The following is a 24,207-nucleotide window of genomic DNA, read 5'->3' on the forward strand; positions in this document are numbered from 1 at the left end:
TCTTCTAAAATTTATTTATCTTCGTTCTATTACAAGAACGACAATGTATCTATTTATCTCGTTGTGTATACGGATGATATCCTTATTATAAGAAATTCATAAAGTGAAATAACAAAACTTACACACGAGATAGATTATCAAATTTCACTAAAACACCTTGAAGAACTTCATTATTTCTTGGGAATAGAAATTCAAAGGATTGATGATGGCCTACATTTAAATCAGAGAAAGTTTACTTATGAGTTACTACAAAAGACTAGTATATTAGAGACAAATATAGTCAACAAACCAATGAGTTTGCTAGGTTATTGCTCATTTTTTTGGATCGAACATTATCACTTGGAGTTAAAAGAAGTAAAAAATTGAATCTCGATCGAAAATAGAAGCAGAATATGGCACTTTAGCATATGCATCTTCTAAACTTATCTGAATTTAATCTATAATGGATGACCTAGGTGTCAAACTCGACGAGATTCTCAAAGTGTGATGTGAGAACACCAATACAGTATCATTGATTGCAAATTCAGTTCTGCATGACAAAAATTAAGCTTGCAGACTAGATCTTTACTTTATTAGTAATATGAAAACAAATAGGGTCATAAGAGCCTTGTACTGGGTTTTATGTAAATTTCGTAGTAGAACGAAGGGGCCTAACATACTGGAGAAACAGAGAATATTAAAGCAGGTTTTCTGAAAATGAATTGACATGTTTTTTCTGGTTTATTGTTGTTGATTCATGCTTTAGTCTTCAATGATTTAGTACCATAGTTGACATCCCGTTTTGTGCTGTGGTTATGCCCACTACGAACCAGAGGATTGCACTTCTTCAATAGGTATCAACATTGTTATTCTCTCTTCTATTTTCAATGAATTATTGATGTTTTCGCGAGCTACATGGATTGGTTATCCTTTTGCAAAAGTCGTTAACTGAAATTGACATATTGTTCTTAATTTATTTAGTGATTAATTTAGTTAACATTTTACTTTTAAATTACTCCTTAATCATTGGTTTTTGTGGTTTAATTGTTAGTTTTCATTCATTTTCTGTGTAGGACGTTAGATTTTAGAAATTGCAATAAAATGACGGAATTCTGCAGTTTTTTTATTTTCGGAATCGAAGCTGAACTAGTAGGCATGAATTCGAGCATGAAACATCCGACGAGGTGATGACGTCCGCACCTTCTAGAAGATCCAGTTAGCATTTCTAGAAGAACAAATGAATTGGCCGCACATTTCTGGAATTCGGATTTGAATTAAACTCAAGTTTTAGGATAATATTTTAAATATTATATTTTATCTTTGTTTTAGTATTTTAGTTTAAATGGGTTTTAGTATTTAATTAAGTTTTAAGATATTATTTTTATATTTTATCTTTGTTTTAGGTATTTTAGTTTAAATAGGTTTTAATATTTTAATTAAGTTTTAGGATATTATTTTTATATTTTATCTTTGTTTTATGTATTTTAGTTTTAATTGTTTTAATTAGGATTTAAGATGTTTTAGCTTGTTTTTAGGAATTTGAAGGCTATAAATACCCTCTAAGGGTAAGCCTAGAAACATATCTCTCTCTTCTGAGAATTAAATCTTCTTTTTCTCTCTATCTTTCTCTCTATTTTCGCATACTCCTCTATTTTCTTTTAGAATTTCATTTTCAATTATACTAAGCATGACATTGGTCATGCTTAGCTAGTTTTCTTTCAAACTGAAGACTAAAGTGAAGGCTCAATTCCAAACGTGAGAATTGTAAGGTGCTTAAATTGCTTCGGATTTTCTCTCTGTTTTCTTAGCTTACTTTTCAAATCAAAACGATTTTGATATTGGTCTGGATATTGTTATGGTTAACGTTTGAAGAAGGATTTGCTTATTGAAGCATATTCAACTTCCCGAGAACACACTTAGCAAAATTGTTTGCTAAGAGAAAACTGAGGTCGGAATCAGTTATTGTTGAAACGACACAATCTGAGTTGGCATCGAAGAATTGTCCTTGTAAGCCGACGTGAATTTTGAAGTAAAATATGTTTCGATGATCCGATGAATTTGAGACGAAGCTGAAGTCTGAGATTGTTTTCACAATAAGTTTCTTTATACCAATTCAGTTATTTTATTTATTTGTTTATTTAATTTTTATTTTATTATACTTCTTTAAATAATTTAAAACCATTTTTTATATTTATTACTATTAATATTTATTATGTTATTATTTTTCCTTTTATTTATTATTATCTATTTTATTTTATTAAATCTTTTCAACTTTACCTGAAATTCTATTTTTTCCTAAAATCAAGAAATAGTTTTACTAAATCACAAAAATCATAGTCCCTGTGGATCGACCCTACTTCTCTGTACTACCTTTTGCTTTCTATTTATTAAAAAAACCGAAATTATTTTGATAGAAAAACGACGGTTATCATTTATGAAGTTCAATTAGTTACATGCTAGGGTATGATGAAAAGGTTGTATAATGAAAGTCTCTATCAAATGTATATATATTAAAAGAACACGTTAACGCCTGGGACTTGCTCTCCCTCCATTCTTCGCCCGACTTGCTCTCCTCTTTAGCGAGTTGTCTCTAAGGCTGTAAAATCAGGTAATCGGTCAAGTTTTCAGTCGGATCTTGGTAGGTCGGGTAAAATCGGGTACAGGTCAACTCAGGTTGATTTGACACTAAATCCAGATCGGGTTCAGGTCAGGTCAAATCAGTTCGGGTTATTTTCAGGTTGATTTGACACCAGATCCAGATCGGTTCAGGTCAGGTCATTTTCAGTTCCGATCGATGTCAGTTCAGGTCCGAAGTAGATAAAGACCAGGTTAATTCAGGTTCGCGTGGACTTTTGTCGGATCTCGTTAAGATCGGGTCACATCATTTACAGATAAAATTCAGGTCGGATGTTTACCGGATACGGATTGAGTTCAGGTCGGGTCATTTTTTTTTGGATTAATTATTTTGTCATCTTTTTTTATTGTTGAATTACAAATTGTAATTGTATATGATTTCGAGTAAATTAAGAGAAAAAATAAATATTCATGGATAAATTTTGTAAAAAAAAATTATAAATTTAAGGACAAAATTGAAAAAATGTAAAATTACAAATAAAATTTTAAAATTTAAATTAAACAACACACATAGGTAAGGGACTAAATCGAAATAAATTTAAAATGTGAGGTTTAAATTAATATAAAAAAGGACTAAATTAAATACATTTAAAAATTATAGGCCAGTTACAAAAATATAAATAACAACTAACAATGGGCCAAATGAAGATGCAAATATAAATTTAAGGACTAAATTGAATATATATAAAAGTAAAAGACTTAAAATTGAAATAAATTAAAAAACAAAAAAGGATTAAATCGAAATAAATACAAAATGTGAAGAAATAATGAAAAATATAGTAAATTGCATTCATTTAAAAAAAATTGAAAAAAATATAATATATATATAATATAAGTTTATATATAAACTATATATATAAACTATATTTATATTATAAATTATATAATTATTATAAGTTATATATATAAATTATGTTTATATGAACTATATATATAAATTATATATGTAAACTAGATATGTATATACTATAAAAAGTATATAGTTTATAAACTATAATTTTTATTAATATAATATTTATATTTATATATATATTATTCAAAGTGAGTGGTGGGAGAAAACTTTTTAAAATAAAGATTTTTTTATGCAATTTTTTTATTTTATTTGGGAATTTAGAGGGAAATTGAGAAATTTTGAGAATATAGGGAAATTGAGAATTTAAAGGAAAATTGGGAAATTTAAAGGGAACATAAATTTTGGAGGGAAATTGAGAATTGAGATTTTATTTAGAAATATATTTTGGGTTAATTAGACTCATGCTCCTCCAACAATCATCATTTTCCCACTTGTATTTGATTTTTGATTTCTTTCATTTTAGTCATGGTTTAATTGTAAATATCTTATTGAATTTTCAATTCGATGCAATTTAATCATGTATACATTCTAATATAAGTAATTTATATATATTATATATATATATATATATATATATATATATATATATATATATATATATATATATTGTAGAAACGCTATGCATAACTATATAAGTAATAAAGTATATAATTTATGAAAACACTAAATTCTGAACCCTAAATCATAAACACAAAAACTTAAATCTTAAACACTAAACACTAAACACTAAACTACATAAATTAATAAAATATATAGTATACAAAAACCCTAAACCTTAAATCATAAACACTAAACTTTAAACCATAAACACTAAACCCTAAACCCTAATGTAAATGAACTAACACTAATGTATATATATTTTGTAATAAAAGAGTGAACTTATGTATTGGGTCTATGTAAACTAATGTAAATGGACTAGTACTATTGCAAATTGACTTATTTTTGGGTTTTATTATTACTTATTCATAACAACAAAATAAATGGGCTATTAATGTGAATTAACCTAACATGCAACTAAAATATTAATTATGTAAATGAAATTAATATGACATGTACTACTATTTATGAACCATATAATATGCAATGTGACATACTAATTATTTAACACCTAATTAATCACGTTTTATATAATTTACATTTAAATAATTTATTAATTTTATTAAATAATTTTATATAATATGTATGTATAAACCATATATAGTATATATAAACTATATATATATAACCTATATATATAAAAACTATATAAAGTATATTACTTATATAGTTTATAGAAACACTATGCTTAAAGTATATAGTTTATAGAAACCCTAAACCATAAACACTAAACACTAAACCATAAACCCTAATGTAAATAGACTAGCACTAATGCATATATATTTGTAATAAAAGTGAGTTTATGTCTTGGGCATATGTAAACTAATGTAAATGGACTATCACTATTGCAAATGGACTTATTTTTTGGTTTCATTATTGCTTATTCATAACAACAAAATAAATGGGCTATTAATGTGAATTAACCTAACATGCAACTAAAATATTAATTATGCAAATGAAATTAATATGACATGTACTACTATTTATGAACCATATAATATGCAATGTGACATACTAATTATTTAACACCTAATTAATCATGTTTTATATAATTTATATTTAAATAATTTTATTAATTTTATTAAATAATTTTATATAATATGTATGTATAAACCATGTATAGTGTGTATATATATATATACTATATAAAATAAATTACTTATATAGTTTATAGAAACACTATGCATAAACTATATAAAGTAATAAAATATATAGTTTATAGAAACCTTAAACCATAAATCATAAACCATAAACCCTAAACTTTAAACCATAAATATTAAACACTAAACCATAAACCATAACGTAAATGGACTAGAACTAATGCATATATTTGTAATAAAAGAGTGAGCTTATGTATTGGGCCTATGTAAACTAATGTATTGTCAAAACTATTTATATTAATAATGTAAAATGTTAATATATATTACATAATAAATACTTTCATCATTGATATTATTTTTTCTTTATAAAAATTAAACTATATAATTTATATAAATTAAACTATATTAATTTTCCTTTGCATTACTAATCATGTTTTATATAATTTACATTTAAAATTAATTTTATTAAATAATTTTATATAATATGTCTATTTATTAATTTAATTATCATAAAAAATATTTTATTATAACATTTAAAAAGTAATCATATTAATTTTTTAATTACATCATAAACTAAAAAACTCATAATTTTATTAAAATCTTATAATTTCGTCCATTGTAATATATAAGTCAGGTAAATATCATATCAAATCATTAACAAGTCGGATCATTTACAGATCAGGTTAAAAACAGGTCAAGAAAAAAACATGTCAAGTTAAAAACAAGTCAGGTTGAAAACAGGTCGGTAATATAAGTTATTTACCAGGTCAATCTCGGGTTCGGGTTCATATCAGTCGGATGCAGTTCGGTATCATATTTTCGGTTCAATTCGGGTTCAGGTCGGATGCAGTTCGGGTTCGGATCCACAATTTCCAGGTTCAAATCGGGTTCAGGTCAACACCAATTTCGACTCAAGTCAGTTTCGAATCGCCACAATGCAGGTGAAAAACAATTTTAACTTGATTCGATTTCAGTCAATTTTACAAGTTGGATCAGCTTTTTACAGCCTTAGTTGTCTATCTTTCTCGAGACACTCTTCGTGATTGACTCCTCCCCCAATATGATATTTCAATCGATCTCAAGGTGAAGGACCTTGTTAAAAGTGATGGTAACTGCCTTTTATTTCATCCTCTGAGCATCATTCTATCAACCCCTAATCATGGCGAAGACTTTTGTGCTTGGTGTTGGAGTCCCCTTAACTCCTTTAGTGTGCAATCTGCTCATGAAAAGTTTGTTGAGGACTGTTGGAACACTATTGATTCGGCTTTCAAGATTATTTAAACATTACCGATCCCACTAAGAATATGTCACTTTCTCTGGCTCGTTTCCCAACAACGCATCATGACAAACCAGGAACATTTTCGCAGGCTCCTTTCCCCATCTCCATCGTGCCCAATCTGTGGAGCCGCGAGTGAATCCCCTCTTCACACTCTTCGTGATTGTACAGTCGTTCGAACCCTTTGACAGTCCATTCTTGGTCCCTCTCGCTCTCATTCCTTCTTCCACTGGGAGCTTGATGATTGGTTGGTCAGTAATATCTCATCTTCTACTAATGTTACCAATTTGAATGTGTCTTGGTCTTCTTTGTTTGCTTCTTTTCTTTGGCAGGTTTGGAAAAGGAGGAATGACTTCATCTTTAATGGCTCTTGTTCCTCCATGAAAGTAATCTTCAACCTTGGTCTTAGTTGGGCTAAGCATTAGGTCAGTGAGAGCTTTCCTTCTCCATGGTCCCCTCGGCATAAATTGTTGGCCATAACATGGTCTCTCCCTATGGGTGGTCGTGTCTCAACACAGATGCGTCCGTTAATAAAACCTCTGGGCTGAGAGCAATAGGTGTTCTCCGCTCGTCGGATGGGTCATGGCTTATCGACTTCCACAAACTCGTTGGCTTCACAACCCCCCTACAAACTGAATTGTGGGGTATCTACGTCGGGATGCAACTCGCTTTGTCTCAAGGCTTTGAACCCTACTGAATGATTCAGCTGGCTCTCGTACGTCACTCCCCTTGATTCGAGACATTTCTACGCTCCGCCAGTGAAGCTGGTACACAGAATTCACATAGATCCCCCACGAAGGCAACATGACCGCGGATGCAATGGCCAAACTCGTCTATACTTTTGAATTTCATCTGATCACCTACCAAGACCCTCCTACTATTGATGCGCTCCTTCATAGGGACCTATTCAACCCCCTTACTTTCGCTCTGTAGCTAACTAGTTCTAGGCTTTTGTCTTCTTTTTAATTAAAAAAATCATTTATCATTAACTCAATCCCATTTATCTTCAGATTTTTTTAAAAATTATGTTAGAACTTGATTTATAAACAATTGATATTTAACGCTCATCAAGTAGTCAAGATGGCCGAGTTGGTCTAAGGCGCCAGTTTCAGGTACTGGTCCGAAAGGGCATGGGTTCGAATCCCATTCTTGACATTTAATTTTTAATATTTTCGTGAATCTCTTACAATAGGCCCAAATGAGAGGGAATCCTCAAATGGCTAGTTTTGATCACTGGACCCAAACATCATTCTTTGTTTTTATAATAATAATCAGATTTATTATACTAACAACGAAATGAGAAAAAATTTATTTATAAAAATTTATTTAACAAAGTAGAATTATGGGATTTCTATATAAATTTATTGATTTATACGTTAATTTTTGTAATTTATTTTTTATCCTTTGATTTTTTTGCTTCGCTCATGTGTGTAAATATACATCAATTACCTACATATAAATATATTTATATGAAAACATTATTTTTAAAATGACCAATTAAGTTCAAAAAATTATTTAAATTATTATATTATATTTTTAAATATGATTATATAAAATAAAAAAATAGTTGAAAATATTAAAATTTTATATCAATCGATACGAATCGACTCCATCTCCAGGTATTTTTATTTGCTTATTTGGTATTCCATCCCGTTTGTGTAATAATGGCTACATGAATACTGCATAATCCTAAAAACTTAAAACTGAAAGGACCAAATTTTAGTTGAACAAAGAGTACAAGGACTAACAAAAATTAGATCTTCTTATTTATATGTTCATCTTATTGCACTTAGGCCTATTCAAGGGTTGAACTATCAGTTTCAAATCTCAATATGATACTAGATTCTTTAATTGATCAAGTTATTACATATATTCATATCATTTCCCCTTGTGTCGGTTCAAATCTTAACATTTATCTAAAACGTGGAATGTTACCTTAATCGTAGGATTTCAGTTCTTTTATTTTGAACACTTCTCCAAAAATGATTGAAACACTCTATCGATCTCAATGTTGATATCCTCAACTCAAAATCTTTCACCAAAGCATTGAGATGCCTCATTCTTAGTGTTTCTCCAAATATTAAGAGGTTTCACTTTTAAAACGTCATTATAATATCCATCCATTAGGCGTAATATTAAGATTACTTTGTAATTTCCCTACATATAATGTAAGATACCTCTGTTAAGAAGCCTCGTTTTGTTGAGATAATTACAATATCCTTACACTGTTGCACAATGTTGAGATATTCCACTATCACAACGTAAAGATGTCCACGTCAAAAAAAAGTCCTCCACAAAAATTGTTTCTAGAGCACCAAGGTCCAACATCAATATGGAGTTGATTGCCTATTTCTCAAAACTACTCGAGCTAAAATAAAACCGACACACATACTATTGTTTCGAAAATGGTACTTCATGACTAGTAATATTTTATCTAAATCAAAGTGAATGAGTCACTCGTCATAACTACAATCTATCTGAACTGTGTCTTCACAAATTTATACAAAAAAGAAATAATTTCTTATCATGTTATCATATAATGTTCTTCCTAGTATGAGATGACAAGTGTTATAATCATAACAAATAATTCAATGAAGCATATCAGTTATCTCATTTATAATCACATCATCGACTTCCACCCTACTCTTAGACCTATGGTTTTAGAGACGAAATGACAAATTCTCTATTCTTCTCCTCCCAACAAAGGGGAACTTCCCTACACATTTTCAAGGTGTTTTTCCTTCTTTTTCCTGAGAGCTCCCCTTGGCTCGCAACGAGCAACCATGTCACTCAAATTTCTCTTCGACATAATTAACATCTCTCTAGCCAAATCAAAATAGTAGTATGCTATTAATGATCACAATCACCATTTCTTTCGCTTAACATCATGAGATAAATGATCACCATCACAAGTTCATCTTGTAGAAATTTAGAATCTCCAAGCTAAACTCTAATCAATTACAAGAACAGCATCAACACATATGAATACATTTTATAATCATAATTGATGAGGAAACAAAGAAAAATACATGATAAAAGCCATTAACCGGTAAAACAAGTGCCCAACACACGGAACATCCATGGAGAGCAACACGGGCGGCGAAGACACTGTCGCAACCATCAAATCCATTCGGACCCAACTGGAAACCCGAATCCATGAACAACACGCCACCCACCTCGATCTCCTTGCCTCCCTCCAAAGTCTGGATCCTAACATCGTTCCCACCCTCGATATCTCCCTCAGCTTCGTCTCCGCCTTCAACCGCCGCCCCTTCTCTCCCACTCCTCCGCTCCCAACGCCTAAGAAGATCTCCCACCCACCCCCGCACCCGACGACCCATTCCGTACCCGACCCAAAACAGCTCGCCCTCGTCAAACCCGAACAAGGCGATAAGAACGTTGACGATAGCGGCAACCCGTTGTCGTGGTGAGAGCGATGGTGGCGGAGTGTTTACTTCAGAGAGTACCGTTCAAAGCGATAGATTCGTCTACGGTTTTGAGGAAGTTAGAGAACGACGAGAATATAACAGCGGCGGAGAAGGCTGCGATGCGTGAAGTGGGTGGCGATTCCGGGACCGTTCTCGCGGTGGAGATGGCTTTGAGATCAATGGCGGAGGATAACGGCGGCCTCGAGATAGAAGAGTTTGTCGTCGGAGGCAAAAGCAGGGTCATGGTACTTAGCATCGATCGAACCCGGTTAGTTCGAGAATTACCCGAAGAGCCCCAAAATCATCTAAAACGAGAGAGGATAAACAACCTTAATGAAAGTGAGAACTTGAAAATTAATAACATTAATAACGATTGGCTAGCACCGAGGCCCATGAGTGAAATGTGGATGGGAGGGGGAGACCCTGGCATGATGTATCCGCCGGGTGGCCCGATGGCAGGTCCGAGAGATCGGGGGATGGGGATGATGGGTAGGCCGCCGATGGCACCGAACAGTGGTCTTTTTCCGGCGCAGAGACAGGGTACCGACGAGGATGACTTGAAGGATTTGGAAGCTTTGTTGAATAAGAAGTCGTTTAAGGAAATGCAGAAGTCCAAGACAGGTGAGGAGATTTTGAACATCATTAATCGCCCAACTGCTAAGGAAACAGCTGTGGCCGCTAAGGTATATTGGGGTTCATTTAGGTTTTTTCTTTTAATGTCATGTTTTCATTTTCTTGCTGTTTATTTAGTTGATGAGCGTGTGCAAATTACTTGGTATAGTTTAAAAGCAAAGGAGGTTCACAAGTGAAGGAGTATTGTTCTGCTTTAACCAAGGAGGACTGTCGACGGCAATCTGGCACTTTTCTTGTCTGTAAGAAGGTATAGCAACAATTAAACTGTTAGTAGTAGGTATGAAAAATGTAAAGTTTGGTGCTTTTGTTCTATTGTTTGATGTATTCATTAGCCTGAAAGTTTGCATCATTTGAGCTGTAGCCTATACTGTTGTTATCCGATCTTGTGTGGTGCTGTCATTTGACTAGCTTATAGAAGGATCCTTCTATGATTCCTTATTTAGTTATTTGCCTATTTCCAATGTTATTGTTTTTCTTTTTTTTCCCTATAACTCTTGTCAGGTTCATTTTAAGCGCATAATTGCACTTCATACTGACATCAGTTTGGGGGATTGTTCATTTCTAGATACTTGCCGACATATGAAGGTAATCTTTTTTTTACTGATGGAAGTTTTTTGCTAGCTTTCTTTCTGTTGCCATCTTATTAGAACTACTACTTGAGAGTAATGTCACTCTAATCTTGTTTGATAGACATGCAAATATGTCCATTACGAGCTTGACCAAACACAAGATGATCTTGGTCCTGAGAAACCTTTGAAGCCGCCACGTGCCGAATATTGTTCGGAAGTGGAACTTGGTGAACCACAATGGATTAATTGTGATATCCGGAATTTTAGAATGGACATTCTGGGGCAGTTTGGTGTCATCATGGCAGATCCACCATGGGATATTCACATGGAGTTACCTTATGGAACAATGGCCGATGATGAGATGCGCAATCTTAATGTTCCTGCATTGCAGACTGATGGTCTGATCTTTTTTGGGTCACTGGACGTGCAATGGAGCTAGGGTGGGAATGGTTTGTGCTTTATTCTGCATGTTTGTTGATTTTAATAAATAAAATTTTATTCATATATGTAAAAGCAATCATGCTTCTCGCAGTTTGGAACAATGGGGTTACAAGCGGTGTGAGGAGATTATTTGGGTGAAAACAAATCAACTTCAGCGAATAATTAGAACTGGAAGAACAGGTCATTGGTTAAATCATAGTAAGGAACATTGCCTTGTTGGAATCAAGGGAAATCCAGAAATAAACAAGAATATTGATACAGATGTCATTGTTGCTGAGGTTCGAGAGACTAGCCGTAAGCCAGATGAGGTTTGTGGGAACTTATATTTCATGCCCTACATATCTAGCAGTTCCATTTACAATTGTTAGTTTACGACATCTTGATGCTTAAGGATGTTGATGACCATATATTCTAATTTTGAAATTTAATGTTGTACATCTTACGATACCATTGGCTGATCTTTATTTCTGTTGTAGTGCTTTATTTATTTGCAATGACCTGTTATGTAGTTCAAGAACTTATTGGAAACTTTAACTCTGCAGATGTACCCCATGCTAGAGAGGATAAGTCCAAGGACAAGGAAGCTGGAATTATTTGCTCGCATGCATAATACTCATGCAGGGTATGGTATCTTGGATCCTTTTTCTGGCTTTTAAAATTATTCAAATATATTATCATTTATGAGAGGGTATGTTTTTAGGATAAACATTGAAGGTACCTAAATGGTTTCAAGGCTTATATATTTGCATTTGTCCTTTTCAGTACCTAATGTTAATTACCCCTGGTAACTGGTAAATAACTACTCATATTCTATTACTACAATAATAAGTTGCCATTTTTAGTGTTTTTAGACCCCTGTAAATCTGAACTCTTAAATGTATACGTCAGTGTTTAAGCAGTCTCGTTTCTACATATTTCCATCAGATGGATATCACTTGGGAATCAGTTGAATGGAGTTCGATTAGTCGATGAAGGTTTAAGAGCGAGGTACAAGGCTGCCTACCCACACATAGAGGTACAACCTCCCTCTCCTCCCAAAGCTTCTGCAATGGAAATAGACTCTACTTCTGCTAGAAGTCCCTTTGCCACAGAGACAAGATCGCAGTTTATGGACCCTGCTGCTCCTGAAGAGAGGGCAATGCCTGTAGATGCTGATATGGTTAGCTGAAAATAAAATCAAATGCCTGTAGAAAGATGCCAGTGCAAAGGTCGTTGTACCATATTTTTAATAGCGCCTGAGAGGTTCACCCGTCCCCTCTGAACTTATTTTTGCCATATGTAATCATCTTCTATCAAACATCAAATTACTAGGCCAGTTTTACTGATTCAATCCTTTCTGAAGTTTCAGTCTTGATTTCATATGATATCAAGCCTCCAACAATTGAAAGTTGAGGATAGTTCACTAATGTAAAGAATTTGCTCACAACGAAATAGACCTTCACATTTGACGGAAATATGGAGGCGATGGAGCTTGAACCCACTTTCCACATTAATATTTGCTGTGAACTATTCGAAGACACCCAATATGAATTTTTGAGATCGGTTCGGACGGGTTTTCTAATATTATTGAACAGTTCAACTTGGTTTGTTTTTTTTTTTTTGTTTTATATATTAATTTTGAGTTTGATTTTTTGTTGTTGATAAAATGATTTTAATTTGATATTTTTATATTATTTGATAAAGTTTTAAAGTGGATATTTTTGAAAAATTGAAAAATGATTTCTCAAATTATGTTTTATATATTAAAGTGGATGTTGTATACAATTCGACACGTAATAATTACCGTTAAACCACATAATCAAAGCCCATCGTATGCATAATAAAAGGATGTGGAAAATACAGAACATCAGAGCATATAATACTACCTCTTAGCATTTATAGGAAAATAACAGAAGACCTTCAGATTTCATTTCATCCTAAAAAGTTCAAATGAATAAAACAGCTCTGAATAAATCCACAAATACTTTGTAAATAATAGAAATCCTGTCATAGAATCATGTAAAATACCATGTCAAGTGAATGAAATAAAGACAACCTCCCAAGATCATATCTTTAGAGCAGTCTTTGCCATCACTAGAGCACCCTCATAAGCTTGATTTCCACCAATAAACCCGCTCATGTGAACAAAAACACAGCCAGAAATCCCTGCCTCCTTTGAGAGCTCATCATCCCTCAAACCTCGCCACTGAGCCGGGAGGGTCTCCGACTCTCAAATCTATCAGGAGATACTGCAACTGCCTGAACTCGCCATTGTTTGCCTCTTTCATCCTGGGTCATGAGTATGATAAGAATCTATCTAAAACTTCCAGAAAATAGCAACAATAACTGCAACTCTGGATTGGGAAACAGCAGTGAATGATATACATAACCATTTGCCAGACAATAGTATTTAATCTAGGACTAACATATACAAGAACTTGTTTGAAAGGAAGATTGGTCTACAGGTCTAGTATATGCATACCTCATAAAGAACATACTTAATAGGAGGCTCAATCTTCAGCTCCTCCTCAAGCTCAAATAAGTGAAGTTTCCACTGTTGGATGCGAAATGAAATCAGACTTGGTTGTACATAAATGACATCTGAAGGTAAGTCAATCATAAGCCACAGCCACTCGCAGTAATAAATTTATCTCACATGCAACTGGAAGTTGCACAGGTTATTTGATGAAAGTTCAAACCCATTGAAGGACCAAAATCAGTATATTTATAAACCAACAATTTCTCTATAAGATAGCTTGCTTTCCTCTCAAGAAGAGATGCATAAACAGATAACAAATAAGGAACAATCCACACCATATGCAGAGCTAGCTGAATAAGAAAATTACAAGAGGAAAATTAGAAACATCTACTTACGGGGCAAAACCTTTTCAAAACCATAATTTCACCACTTGAATCTATTTCAAATCTCTCAGCAATACATTCCATTACAATTGATCTTGCTGGTAACCATGATTTTGCATGATATCGGATACTCTGAAAATTGAAGAAGGCCATCAGAATATTAAATTATGAAGAATAATACAGTACATAATTTCATCCTTCAGAAGGCAACGGAAAATATCCTTATCCAGGACATTGAAGACCATACTAATAATTGTATATTAGGTATGTTTTTAATTCAGACAGAACCTTACTTCTAAGAACTCACTACCGGCTAAAGCCATTGCTCGTTGGAAAGCCTCATTCTCCTTCTCAGGTGACTGATCAGGATCTGTCCAGTCTAGATTTAATCTTCCAACCCTAGAAGATAAGTGTGTATTGCTCACATATCTTGGAGGCTTGTCAGTATCAAATTTGTTGATTCCATTGTCAATTGCATCGATTGCCTGGTAAAAGAAAATGTATATAATTGAATATTTAAATCATAATCACTTAACTAAAGCATAGAAAAGTGAAACCAAGAAATAAAAGTTCTAAATCTGCTTCCATACAAGATTTGGAAGTTGTTGAGGTCAAACCTATTTAAAACATTAAAGAATCAAATATGTAATTACCTCCATGAAACTTTTGTAAATGGCTAGAAATAATCTATGCACATCCGAGTGGTCTTCTCCAAGCTGAAGCTCTTTAGCTATTATCTCCTTGCCAAAATGCTAAATACAGGGAAAATTATAAATCATGAAGAAATATAATAACCTACCAAAAGACATCATTGCTCATATTATACTCTTATCAAGAAGTTGAATCAGACCGCAATACACAAAAGGCAAAAGGAGAGAAGCACAAAAATAAACTTCAATTGCGTATGGAAGAAACGAATACCTTATAAACAAGTCCGGCACTGCTGAGCTTTGTATTAAAACCATGTCCAAAAACCTCCTCAAATTCCTTCTGGTGATGATCATATCGGTCACGACTAGGATCATACACGCCTCCAACATCAAGCACAGCATCAAGCCCCTCCAATACCTAGAAACTTGGATCAATCGTATGAAGAACCTTCGAAGAGGAAGCATAGAAACCAAACGAGAACAAATAAACTACACGAATATCATAATAAACCACCCATTTCCCCAATTGGCTCTAGATTTCAAGTTTTGTAATTTATAGGCAGAACTCGTATGAAACTTGCAAACAACAATAAAACTTCATAGAGAAGTAAAAACAACACATACTTAGACCCAAAAGAAAACCCATTTCATAATTTCCGTTTCTTCTGACTTTGCTACAATATTTCATCAACCACGCACAAAAAAAAAAGACCGGGGGGGACTAACCTTGGTATCCCGTGTACGGACAACCTCGGAGTTGTAGAACTTGTCAGTGAGACGAATCATGAAGCAGCCAAGGGCCTCATCGCAGTGGAAACTGCCGTTGTGAGTGCCAATGCGCTTAAAAGGAGCGTGGGTGGGGGAGCCAGTGGAGTAAGCAGGAGAAGAATCCCTAATAAAGTTAGAGGTAGTCATGAGAGGGCGCGAGAGGGTTTGGGCAAGTTGAAAATTCTCTGGTTAAACCCTCCTCTTGAAAGTGCCCACATGCCTTTAACTCCAAATTTTCAACTCCACCGCCAAAACCCTTGGATACGCACCGTTTTCTACATTTCCAAAATTCTGATTTTCAACCACTAGATTTTATAGCAATCACGTCCAAATGAAACAAAACACATCTTAATTCTTTTTTAAAATTAATGGATCTATAAATAGTTTATGATAAGATCCATTAATTGACCGAATAGTTAAATATATTTATATTGTCCCACTTCATATGAGTTTAAATCTTAGTATCTTGGAAATGTAATATCTCTCTATTTAATAAAAATATTTTATATTTATAATTGTTTGAATCTAAATCTTTTAAAGAAAACAATATTCTCTTCGATATAACAATTTAATGATTCCTCAAGGACTTAGGCTCCGACTCAATGTTAGTAGTATTCACGAACATCAAAATTTGGTGTGCTCCATTGTAAATTTGATCTGATAACCATTTGGAAAATAATTTCTTAACGGGAGTAGCCAAAACTTTAACAATGGTCCTGGTGCCTGTAACCACACACCAAAAGCACCGGTAAGTTGAGACCGATGCAAAGTACAAGTCATATTTCTCATTTAACTGACATACTCAAAGAAACATAATATGAAAGAGCGTATTGCCAATCTTTTATAGTATGTGAATTCAACATGCAAATTTCTCCTAGAGAAATAACGGCGGTACTACTGTGAAATAATGGTTATACATATAACCATTTGCCAGACAATAGTATTTAATCATGGACTAACATATACAATAATATACATAACCGTTAAAATTATCAATAACGGTTTTGAACGGCGGTACTACTGTGAAATAATGGCCGCTATAGCGGTCTACTATTTGAAACCTGGATTTCATAGTAGACATTACCTCATGATCCCTGGCTCGTCGTTGCCCCAGAAAACTATCCACTTCATCGATGAATATAATAGCTAGCTGCAACTTATAAGCCAAACTAAAGACAGCAGCCACTGCAACAATATAACATAACAGTATTAATATAACCTTAAGACCCTTTAAACTGAATAACAAGGATTAAAAGAAATATCATTGTGTTCACCAAACCATTTACTCATCAAATTTGAGACTCTAACATTGATAAAGACAGCCCCAGATGCTTTTGCAATGGCTTTGGCGAGCATGGTTTTTCCTGTCCCTGGTGGACCGTACAAAAGCACCCCGTTCTGGGGACCCAAAAGTTTTCCATAAGCAAAAAGCTCTGGCCTTATAAGTGGAAGAATAACCAACTCATACAAAGCTTCTTTGATTCTATCAAACCCAGCAACAGATACAAATTCAACGTCTATGTGATCTGGGTTCACCACATCACCCACTATCACGCCCTGCAACAGTACTGCGGCGAAAAGGACTAGACAACTGAAAGCGGTGCTGGCTGCATATAAGAGTAGGTCTTGTAAGAAAGTCCTACCCATACTACGGCCGGGCGCCATGGTTGTTTGTTGCAAGGACAACATGAGATTTTGATGAAGATGGACTCTATGTTTATATATATATATATATATATATATATATATTGAAATTCATATGTAAGTGAGCTTAATAATTAAATGAAATATTATTTTTTTAGAAATTATTAATTTAAAGAATTACGTTTATAAAATATATATTAATTATTGATCTTAATAATTAAATAAAGTATTATCTTTTAAGAATTACGTGTACAAATATATATTAATTATTTATGATTAAGAAATATTTTAAACATATATTAAAAAAAAAATAAGTGTTAGATCGGAAACATTTTGGGTTAGTTTGATGACAAAGTTAAATGGGCAACTTTGCGAATTGCGGCTCAGCGAAAATAAACTTGTTTTAAGGTAAAATGTGTTATTTTTATACAGGGTCAAAGTATTCGCATGCGTCTCAAGCTTATGGCAGTGGTTTTAGACACAAAATATCCAACTCCGAAGCACATGACCCAAAACCCCACATCAAAGGCCCAGCTTAATTCCGCCGCCTCCATATCCATCTCCCGGCCCTCAATTTCTCCTCCACCATTGGCTTCTCCACCGTTGCAACTACCACCACCATCCAACTCACTTTGGCCTTCCTCTGGAATATCCTCCAGCTCAACGAATGCAGCCCTCCTGTTCTTTCTACACTTCCTCACTACCATCTCCATCCTCCCCACCATCGCCACGTCTCCCTCCACCGCCACGCAAATATCAGCAACCGCGTTTTCACTACCACCCATTATCCCATCATCTCTCTCCAGCGCGCACTTGCACTCCATTTTCCACTTGCCGGCCGCCTCTCTCCTGAAAACCCCTTTCAACACCTTTTCCTCTCTTGAGTAAACCTCGAACCGGACCCCATCCCCGGCCAGAACCCGCTCCCTGCTCCCGTATATCGCCTCTCCTTCCCTCGTCTTCACTTTAACCATCCGATGGAGAGTCACGAACGCGGGGGAACTGGACCGGATACTGGAGCTGGAAACTTCAAGCCGCGCCGTTTCGTTTATTCTTGGCGGGAATAGTAGAGTGAGCGAATCGGGTAACGGCTCCGTACACGAACCGAACCCCGAAAATCGAACAAGGAAAACTTTTATCTTTAAAAGATTTTGGCCGCTGGTGCGGAAGTCGTAATGATCGGCAGACCTACACATTTTTTTGTAGTTTCTTTACGGAATTAAAATGGCTTTTGGAGGTGATTCATTTATATGAAGAAGAAAATGGGTTTTGGGCGGCGGAGGAGGAGGCGGCGGAGGAGGAGTTGACGTTGGTTTTGGAGGGTGAAACGGGTGGAAGGAGCACACGGTATTTGGCGGTGACGTGGGGAAGAAGACAAAAAGAATTTAAATCGTGCAGAATCACATGAGATTTGAGACTTTGGTGGTAGATCCAAAGTTCCTTTGTGACGTCATCTACTGGTCAAAACAAAAATAGTTTGCTTGGGAATGGTCGGCTTTTGATATTCGCTTGGGTTGGACTTCTTTTCCATACTTGGGAGAGATCCCATGACTTTTTGGGTTTAAATCCCTGTACTCTTTGAACTTTTAAAATTTAATCCCATCAATTTCATTTTATAACATTGTTAGTAGAATTATATTAAATTTAAATTTGTGACATGTTAATATTTAAATTTTGTATTTTTATCAATATCAAAAAGTATTTTTAATAATTAATTAAATAATTATTTTGATCTTATTCTTTAATATTTTAACCCTCAGCATTTTATTTAAGATAAATAAACTCTTAATATTTAACTACATAGTCACTTTAGTTCTTATTTTTCTCTAGCCTTAATGTTACATTTTAGAAAGAATTTATTTTGGAACATTCATTGTTTATTGATCAATGATTTCCATTAACAAATGAATCCTTTTACCCCCAAAGTAACATGTTAAGAGTAAAAAAATAAACAGAAACTAAAATAAGTTTTTAATCAAACGTTTAAAATATTTTTCTCAAAGAGAAAAGGCTTTGGAGAATGATTAGACTTTTATTCTTTACTTAAAAAATAAACAAACATAAACTGAAACAAAAGGAGAACCATCTAAGCTGCATGTTTCTGTCCTTCAATAATTGCAAGCAAAGCTAAAGAACATTCTAAATAGCTGATTTCTCAGCGCTGCCACTATCACCCAGCCGATATATTGAGCGCGGGCAATATAACATAACAAATGTAAATCCCATAATTTACTTGACTCGGGGAATTCGCCTACGAAACGCTTGTTTCAAGCAGACATGTCAAATAACTTGGATCCCTTAGTTTAGGGATCCATAAATGTTGCAACAAGTTGAGCAGTGAAAAATCAGTGGAAAAACGAAAAAAAAAGCAGTGGTGTTTGGACCTATATCTTGTCAAGTAGGTTGACCACCAAGTCATGGGCATCATCGAGCAGCTTCCAGACATCGAGATGTCCGGCCATACTATTGCATTCTTTCATTATCTCATCCATGCTGCTGTACTTCTCTGTTATTAGTTTCCTCCTTTGCAAAACACAAGCTGCCATTGCATAAAGCAGAAGATCATCGGTAGGGGGAGCTCGAGCTCTCATCCTCCCCCAAGCAGACTTTGCAATCCCGGCACGGATTGCTGCCTGGTCTGCCCACATCACTTCCCAGAGGCACAGAGTCTGCTCAAAGTTTAACTCCCTCCTGAAAAGAACTATAACCATTCTATACACAAAGAAGCAGTCTTCGGCTTGAAGCTTCTCCAGGTGTATATATAGATGATTATCTTTACACTTGATAATCTTGGACACGATATTTAACTGTCTTCTAATGGCCATGTCATCAAGTCGGAAATTGTGACGAGCTCTTTTCATGAAACCTGCAAAGCACCAAAAGGCCTCAGTCATCCTCTACCACTGAGATGATAGGAGAGCAGATCACTCATTCCTTGGCAGTAACCTATCTCAGGATCATAAAGGGCATAAGCCTCGAGGATAGAAACAAGCCTAGCAGCATGAAAAATCCTGCATGGCTCTAAGTCGTCATAATCTTTCAACCCAACACTCTCAGCCAGCCATTGCAGCTTGAGAGGGAGAGTATACTATCCAGTCGTCATTTGCCCTTACAGCATCAAGGAGGATGATTCTCCGCCATGTGGCAAAATCTTCATCAGTGTGGGATGCAGACCTGCCTTCTATCAGGGGAGGAGAGGAACTATCATCATCATCTTTATGAATATTATTTTCCTCAGTAATTTCGGAGGAAAGGAGAGGTGTGTTTTCAAGTTCGTCATAAGAGTTAGAATCAGATGATTCTGTTTCACTGGTACAGGCATCTTGACTAGTGACAGCTCTCTTGCCAACATCTCTCTCCAGAAATAAATCAGAGGATAACAGGGTCCGTCTATGATCATAGAACGGGTGGTCAGAATCATCAACCAGGGGGCTTCCTCCATTGGTGGAATCAGTTCCCTTCAACTTACCATTCTTCTCATACGTTTAAGGATTTGACGGTACTGTTTCCTCAAGCTCTCATACTCCTCTCTGTTTCAGAAATAAGTAAACAAACATCCTTCGGGAAGTTAAAAAGGAGAGGGGAAAATGAAGGTTGAAATGTAACAAAGGATTGCCAATCCATCTGTGTGTTAAAAAAACACAAGAAAGAAAACAAATGATACCGTTTCTGACTTCTATAGGAATCTCTTTCTTCCTTCGAACTGTTGAAATTATTTCTGTCAGGCATGCAGACATCACAGTTAGGTGGTTTAACAGGACTTTATGATCCTGCTTCTCAAATACATAAGAGAACATCTCAAAAATTGTGTTTTCCAGTTAAGTGGTTAACAAGACAAATTATTACAAATGAAGAAAAGAACTCAAGTAGCAAGAAAAAAGGGTACTAAAATGGATGCTTGAAGTATACAATGCAAACGAATACAAAATACTTCATTCCTCTCCTCTTTCTTTCCGAAGTGACTAACAACTAGAAAGATTAAAATTCTTTAACCAAGGCTTTCTATCTACCAAAGGAACATTGAGACATAAGCAGTTAGAAAAGCACCAAGATATAAACAAAAAGATGACATAGAACAAGAATTAAGCGTTTAAAGAAAGAATGGTTCATTCGAAAGGAATCAGGCAACTAGACAGTGATACGAAAGGAGTAAGCTAATTGAGAGGTTAGAGAAGCAATAATTAAGTAGTTTGAAGAAAGCAAGGTTTGTTTGAATCACAGTAAAAAATGGTACACAGAAGTATAAGAATCTTACACTCCAAGGAGGAATGGCCACACTTCTGCTCTAATGCTTGGATCAACACCCTACATTGAAGATGCAAAGAATGAATTCTCAAGAAGCAACAAAATGTCCACTAAAACAGAATAAACCGCATGGAATCTGTAAAAGAAGGTAAACAAGTCAATGCTAGTCTAATAACATACTCCACTTCGAATTTTCTTCAGAAACTTGACACCACCATGAACGAGTTTCCCATCTGCAGGGAACAAATTCTTCCATTGTTTAGGTAGAAGGGCGTGTTTTCTTCTCCTGTGAGACCAAGGTGATTTCAGGCTACCCCTTCCGCAAGAAGAAACAAAACTAATAAACCTTCCATCAAGATATAAGCTTACAAATAAAAAGTTCCTCTCGTATTTGATAAAGTTAACAAAATAAAAGCATGGTTTTTTGGGTTCATGAATGGTATGTGGGAGATACACTATATGAATCTATACACTTCCAAAAGACGCAATGAATCACATGAGGAAACAAAACTTTTGGAACACTCAACTGTGTAATGCTAAAAGCTGAGTAGATACATGGAATAGTAAAGACAAGCAGGCGAAAAAACTTCTACTAGTTCTGCAAATAGACCCGATTGCAAGAGCAATTTCAATCACTAGGAGGGTCCATAGTGAAGATAAGAATAAAAAAAAATCACAGTTCCACAGCATAACAACTAAAAGGTCCAAATAATAATGAACATATATCTTGAAGTACTACCAAAACGAGAATTAAATGGCTTTCAACCATGTTTTGCTTAACAAACATGATTCTGAAAGTGACTGCTTCTCCTTCCCAAAAGTTAGAGGAATCACAACAGTTGAATAGTTTGACCAACACAAGTGTTGAAACAGTTGAGGGTTTCAAAAATATCTTGAAACGAAATTGAAAAAGAACCGAATAATAATCAGATTCGGAACCTTTAGAGAGAAGAAGAGACGATGAGATTGGAATCGAACTTTTATTAAGAACCTAACGAACATGAAATTGATGGAATTGATTCGACAACTTTCAGATCGGGGATTCAAGTAACGGATGAGAGAATTATCATTTTTAAACAAAAATGGAAAAGTCGGAATCTATAAAATCCAGGCAAAATAATTAGAAATCTTTATTTAAATTTAAGGGGGGGGGAATAAGGGAAGTCGTAGTTCAAATTCAAGAGGAAAAAGGGAACTCACCGATCAGTTTGAAGTGGTTGGGAAGAAGATGAGGAAGATGACAATGATGAGGAAGAAGAAGCAGCTAATAGAACCGATCGCAAATGAATCCACGACGACGATGAAGAAGACGAAGTATTTGACGCGATGATGCGGATGATGGTGTTGATGCTGATGAAGATGTGTGACTTCGCCTCAAAGCTTTCATCAATGGTTTCTGTTCCATAAGCATATCGATTTCTATTTTGCCTGCTTTAACTAATTGATAATCAAAATCTATCTAAGCTACCTGATCGATTTTTCCATTTTTTTCTTTTACATCGACAGCAGGCGACGGTGGCCACGACAGCAAAGCCAGCCACGGAACTGACGGCGATGGCTATATTGAAGTTGAAATCACCGAGTTAGAAGACCAGAAACCGCCGCGACAGTTACCAGGTTAGCTCATGCAAACAGGATGCATTTTCCAAAGCTAGCAGCAACGCGGTCGCCGGATGATAGACAAAACATGAAAACGGCAAAGTAAGCTGAAAAGACGGTTAAACCTGAGTGGAAATCCCGATTTGACTTTCGCTTTGGCTTCTGCTACTTCTTCTGTTAGGTAACACGGAAGAAAGCACTACTAACCCATCAACAAACGGAGGATTCTGTTGGATATTTTTTTTTATGAGAAAATCGTCTCAGTGATCAAATATGTCTTATAATATACGATTTTAATCAACTTTTTTTGGATTTGCCAAAATGACCAACAAAATCGCAACGCGATCCCCAGAATCGCAAATCAGTTACCAAAATCGCAACGCGATTCTTGAAAATCGCAATGCGATAGTACAAATTCGCATTGCGATTTTCCAGAATCGCAACGCGAATATGAAAATCGCAACGCGAACACATAAATCGCAACGCATATCCGTAAATCGCAACGTGTATCCGTAAATCGCAACGCGTATCCGTAAATCGCAATGCGTATCCGTATATCGCAACGCGTATCCGTAAATCGCAACGACAATATGTAAAATCGCAACGCGTATCCGTAAATCGCAACGTGATTTTTAAAGCGCCATTATAATCGCTACGCGTATTTTATTTTCAAATTACAAAAACGAATATTAAGACAAAATCCCGTAATCGCAACTCATAACCTAAAACCTAAAATCACAACTCAGTCCCATCTTCATCTCTCACTCTCTACGGCGAAATCCGTCCCCATCTCCGAAGATTTCCGTCCCCATCTCCGGCGAAATCCCTCACAACCATTCACGGTCAGAAATCCCTCACAATATTCAGAAATGGAAAATCAAACCTCCGAGGGTTAGTTTTTTTAATTATTTTATTTTGAAATTTTTGCATTATTGTAGGTTTTTCATATT

General features: G+C 34.9%; 2 protein-coding genes, 1 non-coding gene and 3 pseudogenes across 3 annotated transcripts; 2 read left to right on the top strand and 4 right to left on the bottom strand.

The window, feature by feature from the left end:
* The first annotated feature begins 7,513 nt into the window (after positions 1 to 7,513).
* Positions 7,514 to 7,594, top strand: TRNAL-CAG. Its single transcript has one exon. It is a non-coding gene; the product is annotated as a tRNA-Leu (tRNA).
* Positions 7,595 to 9,484: 1,890 nt separating this feature from the next.
* LOC120120312 lies at positions 9,485 to 12,713 on the top strand (annotated as a pseudogene).
* A 721-nt stretch (positions 12,714 to 13,434) lies between these two features.
* LOC120120313 lies at positions 13,435 to 16,002 on the bottom strand (annotated as a pseudogene).
* Positions 16,003 to 16,337: 335 nt separating this feature from the next.
* LOC120120412 (protein MSP1-like) lies at positions 16,338 to 17,434 on the bottom strand. Its single transcript, XM_039140064.1, has 3 exons — positions 17,056 to 17,434; positions 16,854 to 16,954; positions 16,338 to 16,562 (listed from the first exon to the last, which is right to left on the bottom strand). The coding sequence occupies exons 1-3, from the start codon at positions 17,432 to 17,434 to the stop codon at positions 16,338 to 16,340; spliced, it is 705 nt and encodes a 234-aa protein (XP_038995995.1).
* A 365-nt stretch (positions 17,435 to 17,799) lies between these two features.
* LOC120120314 lies at positions 17,800 to 18,624 on the bottom strand. Its single transcript, XM_039139968.1, has one exon. It carries the CDS (start codon positions 18,607 to 18,609, stop codon positions 17,848 to 17,850), a length of 762 nt encoding a protein of 253 aa, XP_038995899.1. The 5' UTR covers positions 18,610 to 18,624; the 3' UTR covers positions 17,800 to 17,847.
* An 861-nt stretch (positions 18,625 to 19,485) lies between these two features.
* On the bottom strand, positions 19,486 to 23,485 carry LOC120120316 (annotated as a pseudogene).
* Between the last annotated feature and the right edge of the window lie 722 nt (positions 23,486 to 24,207).

Source organism: Hibiscus syriacus, unplaced genomic scaffold (genome assembly GCF_006381635.1).
Source record: "Hibiscus syriacus cultivar Baekdansim isolate YM2019G1 unplaced genomic scaffold, ASM638163v2 tig00110338_pilon, whole genome shotgun sequence".
Classification (NCBI taxonomy): Eukaryota; Viridiplantae; Streptophyta; class Magnoliopsida; order Malvales; family Malvaceae; genus Hibiscus; species Hibiscus syriacus.

Coding starts and splice junctions, on each gene's coding strand:
- LOC120120412 (XM_039140064.1), bottom strand. CDS start 17,434: ATGGCGCCCGGCCGTAGTATGGGTAGGACTTTCTTACAAGACCTACTC. Junction 16,955..17,055: donor TAGAGTCTCAAATTTGATGA/GTAAATGGTTTG, acceptor ATATTGTTGCAG/TGGCTGCTGTCTTTAGTTTG. Junction 16,563..16,853: donor GACGAGCCAGGGATCATGAG/GTAATGTCTACT, acceptor TGAGTATGTCAG/TTAAATGAGAAATATGACTT.
- LOC120120314 (XM_039139968.1), bottom strand. CDS start 18,609: ATGTGTAGGTCTGCCGATCATTACGACTTCCGCACCAGCGGCCAAAAT.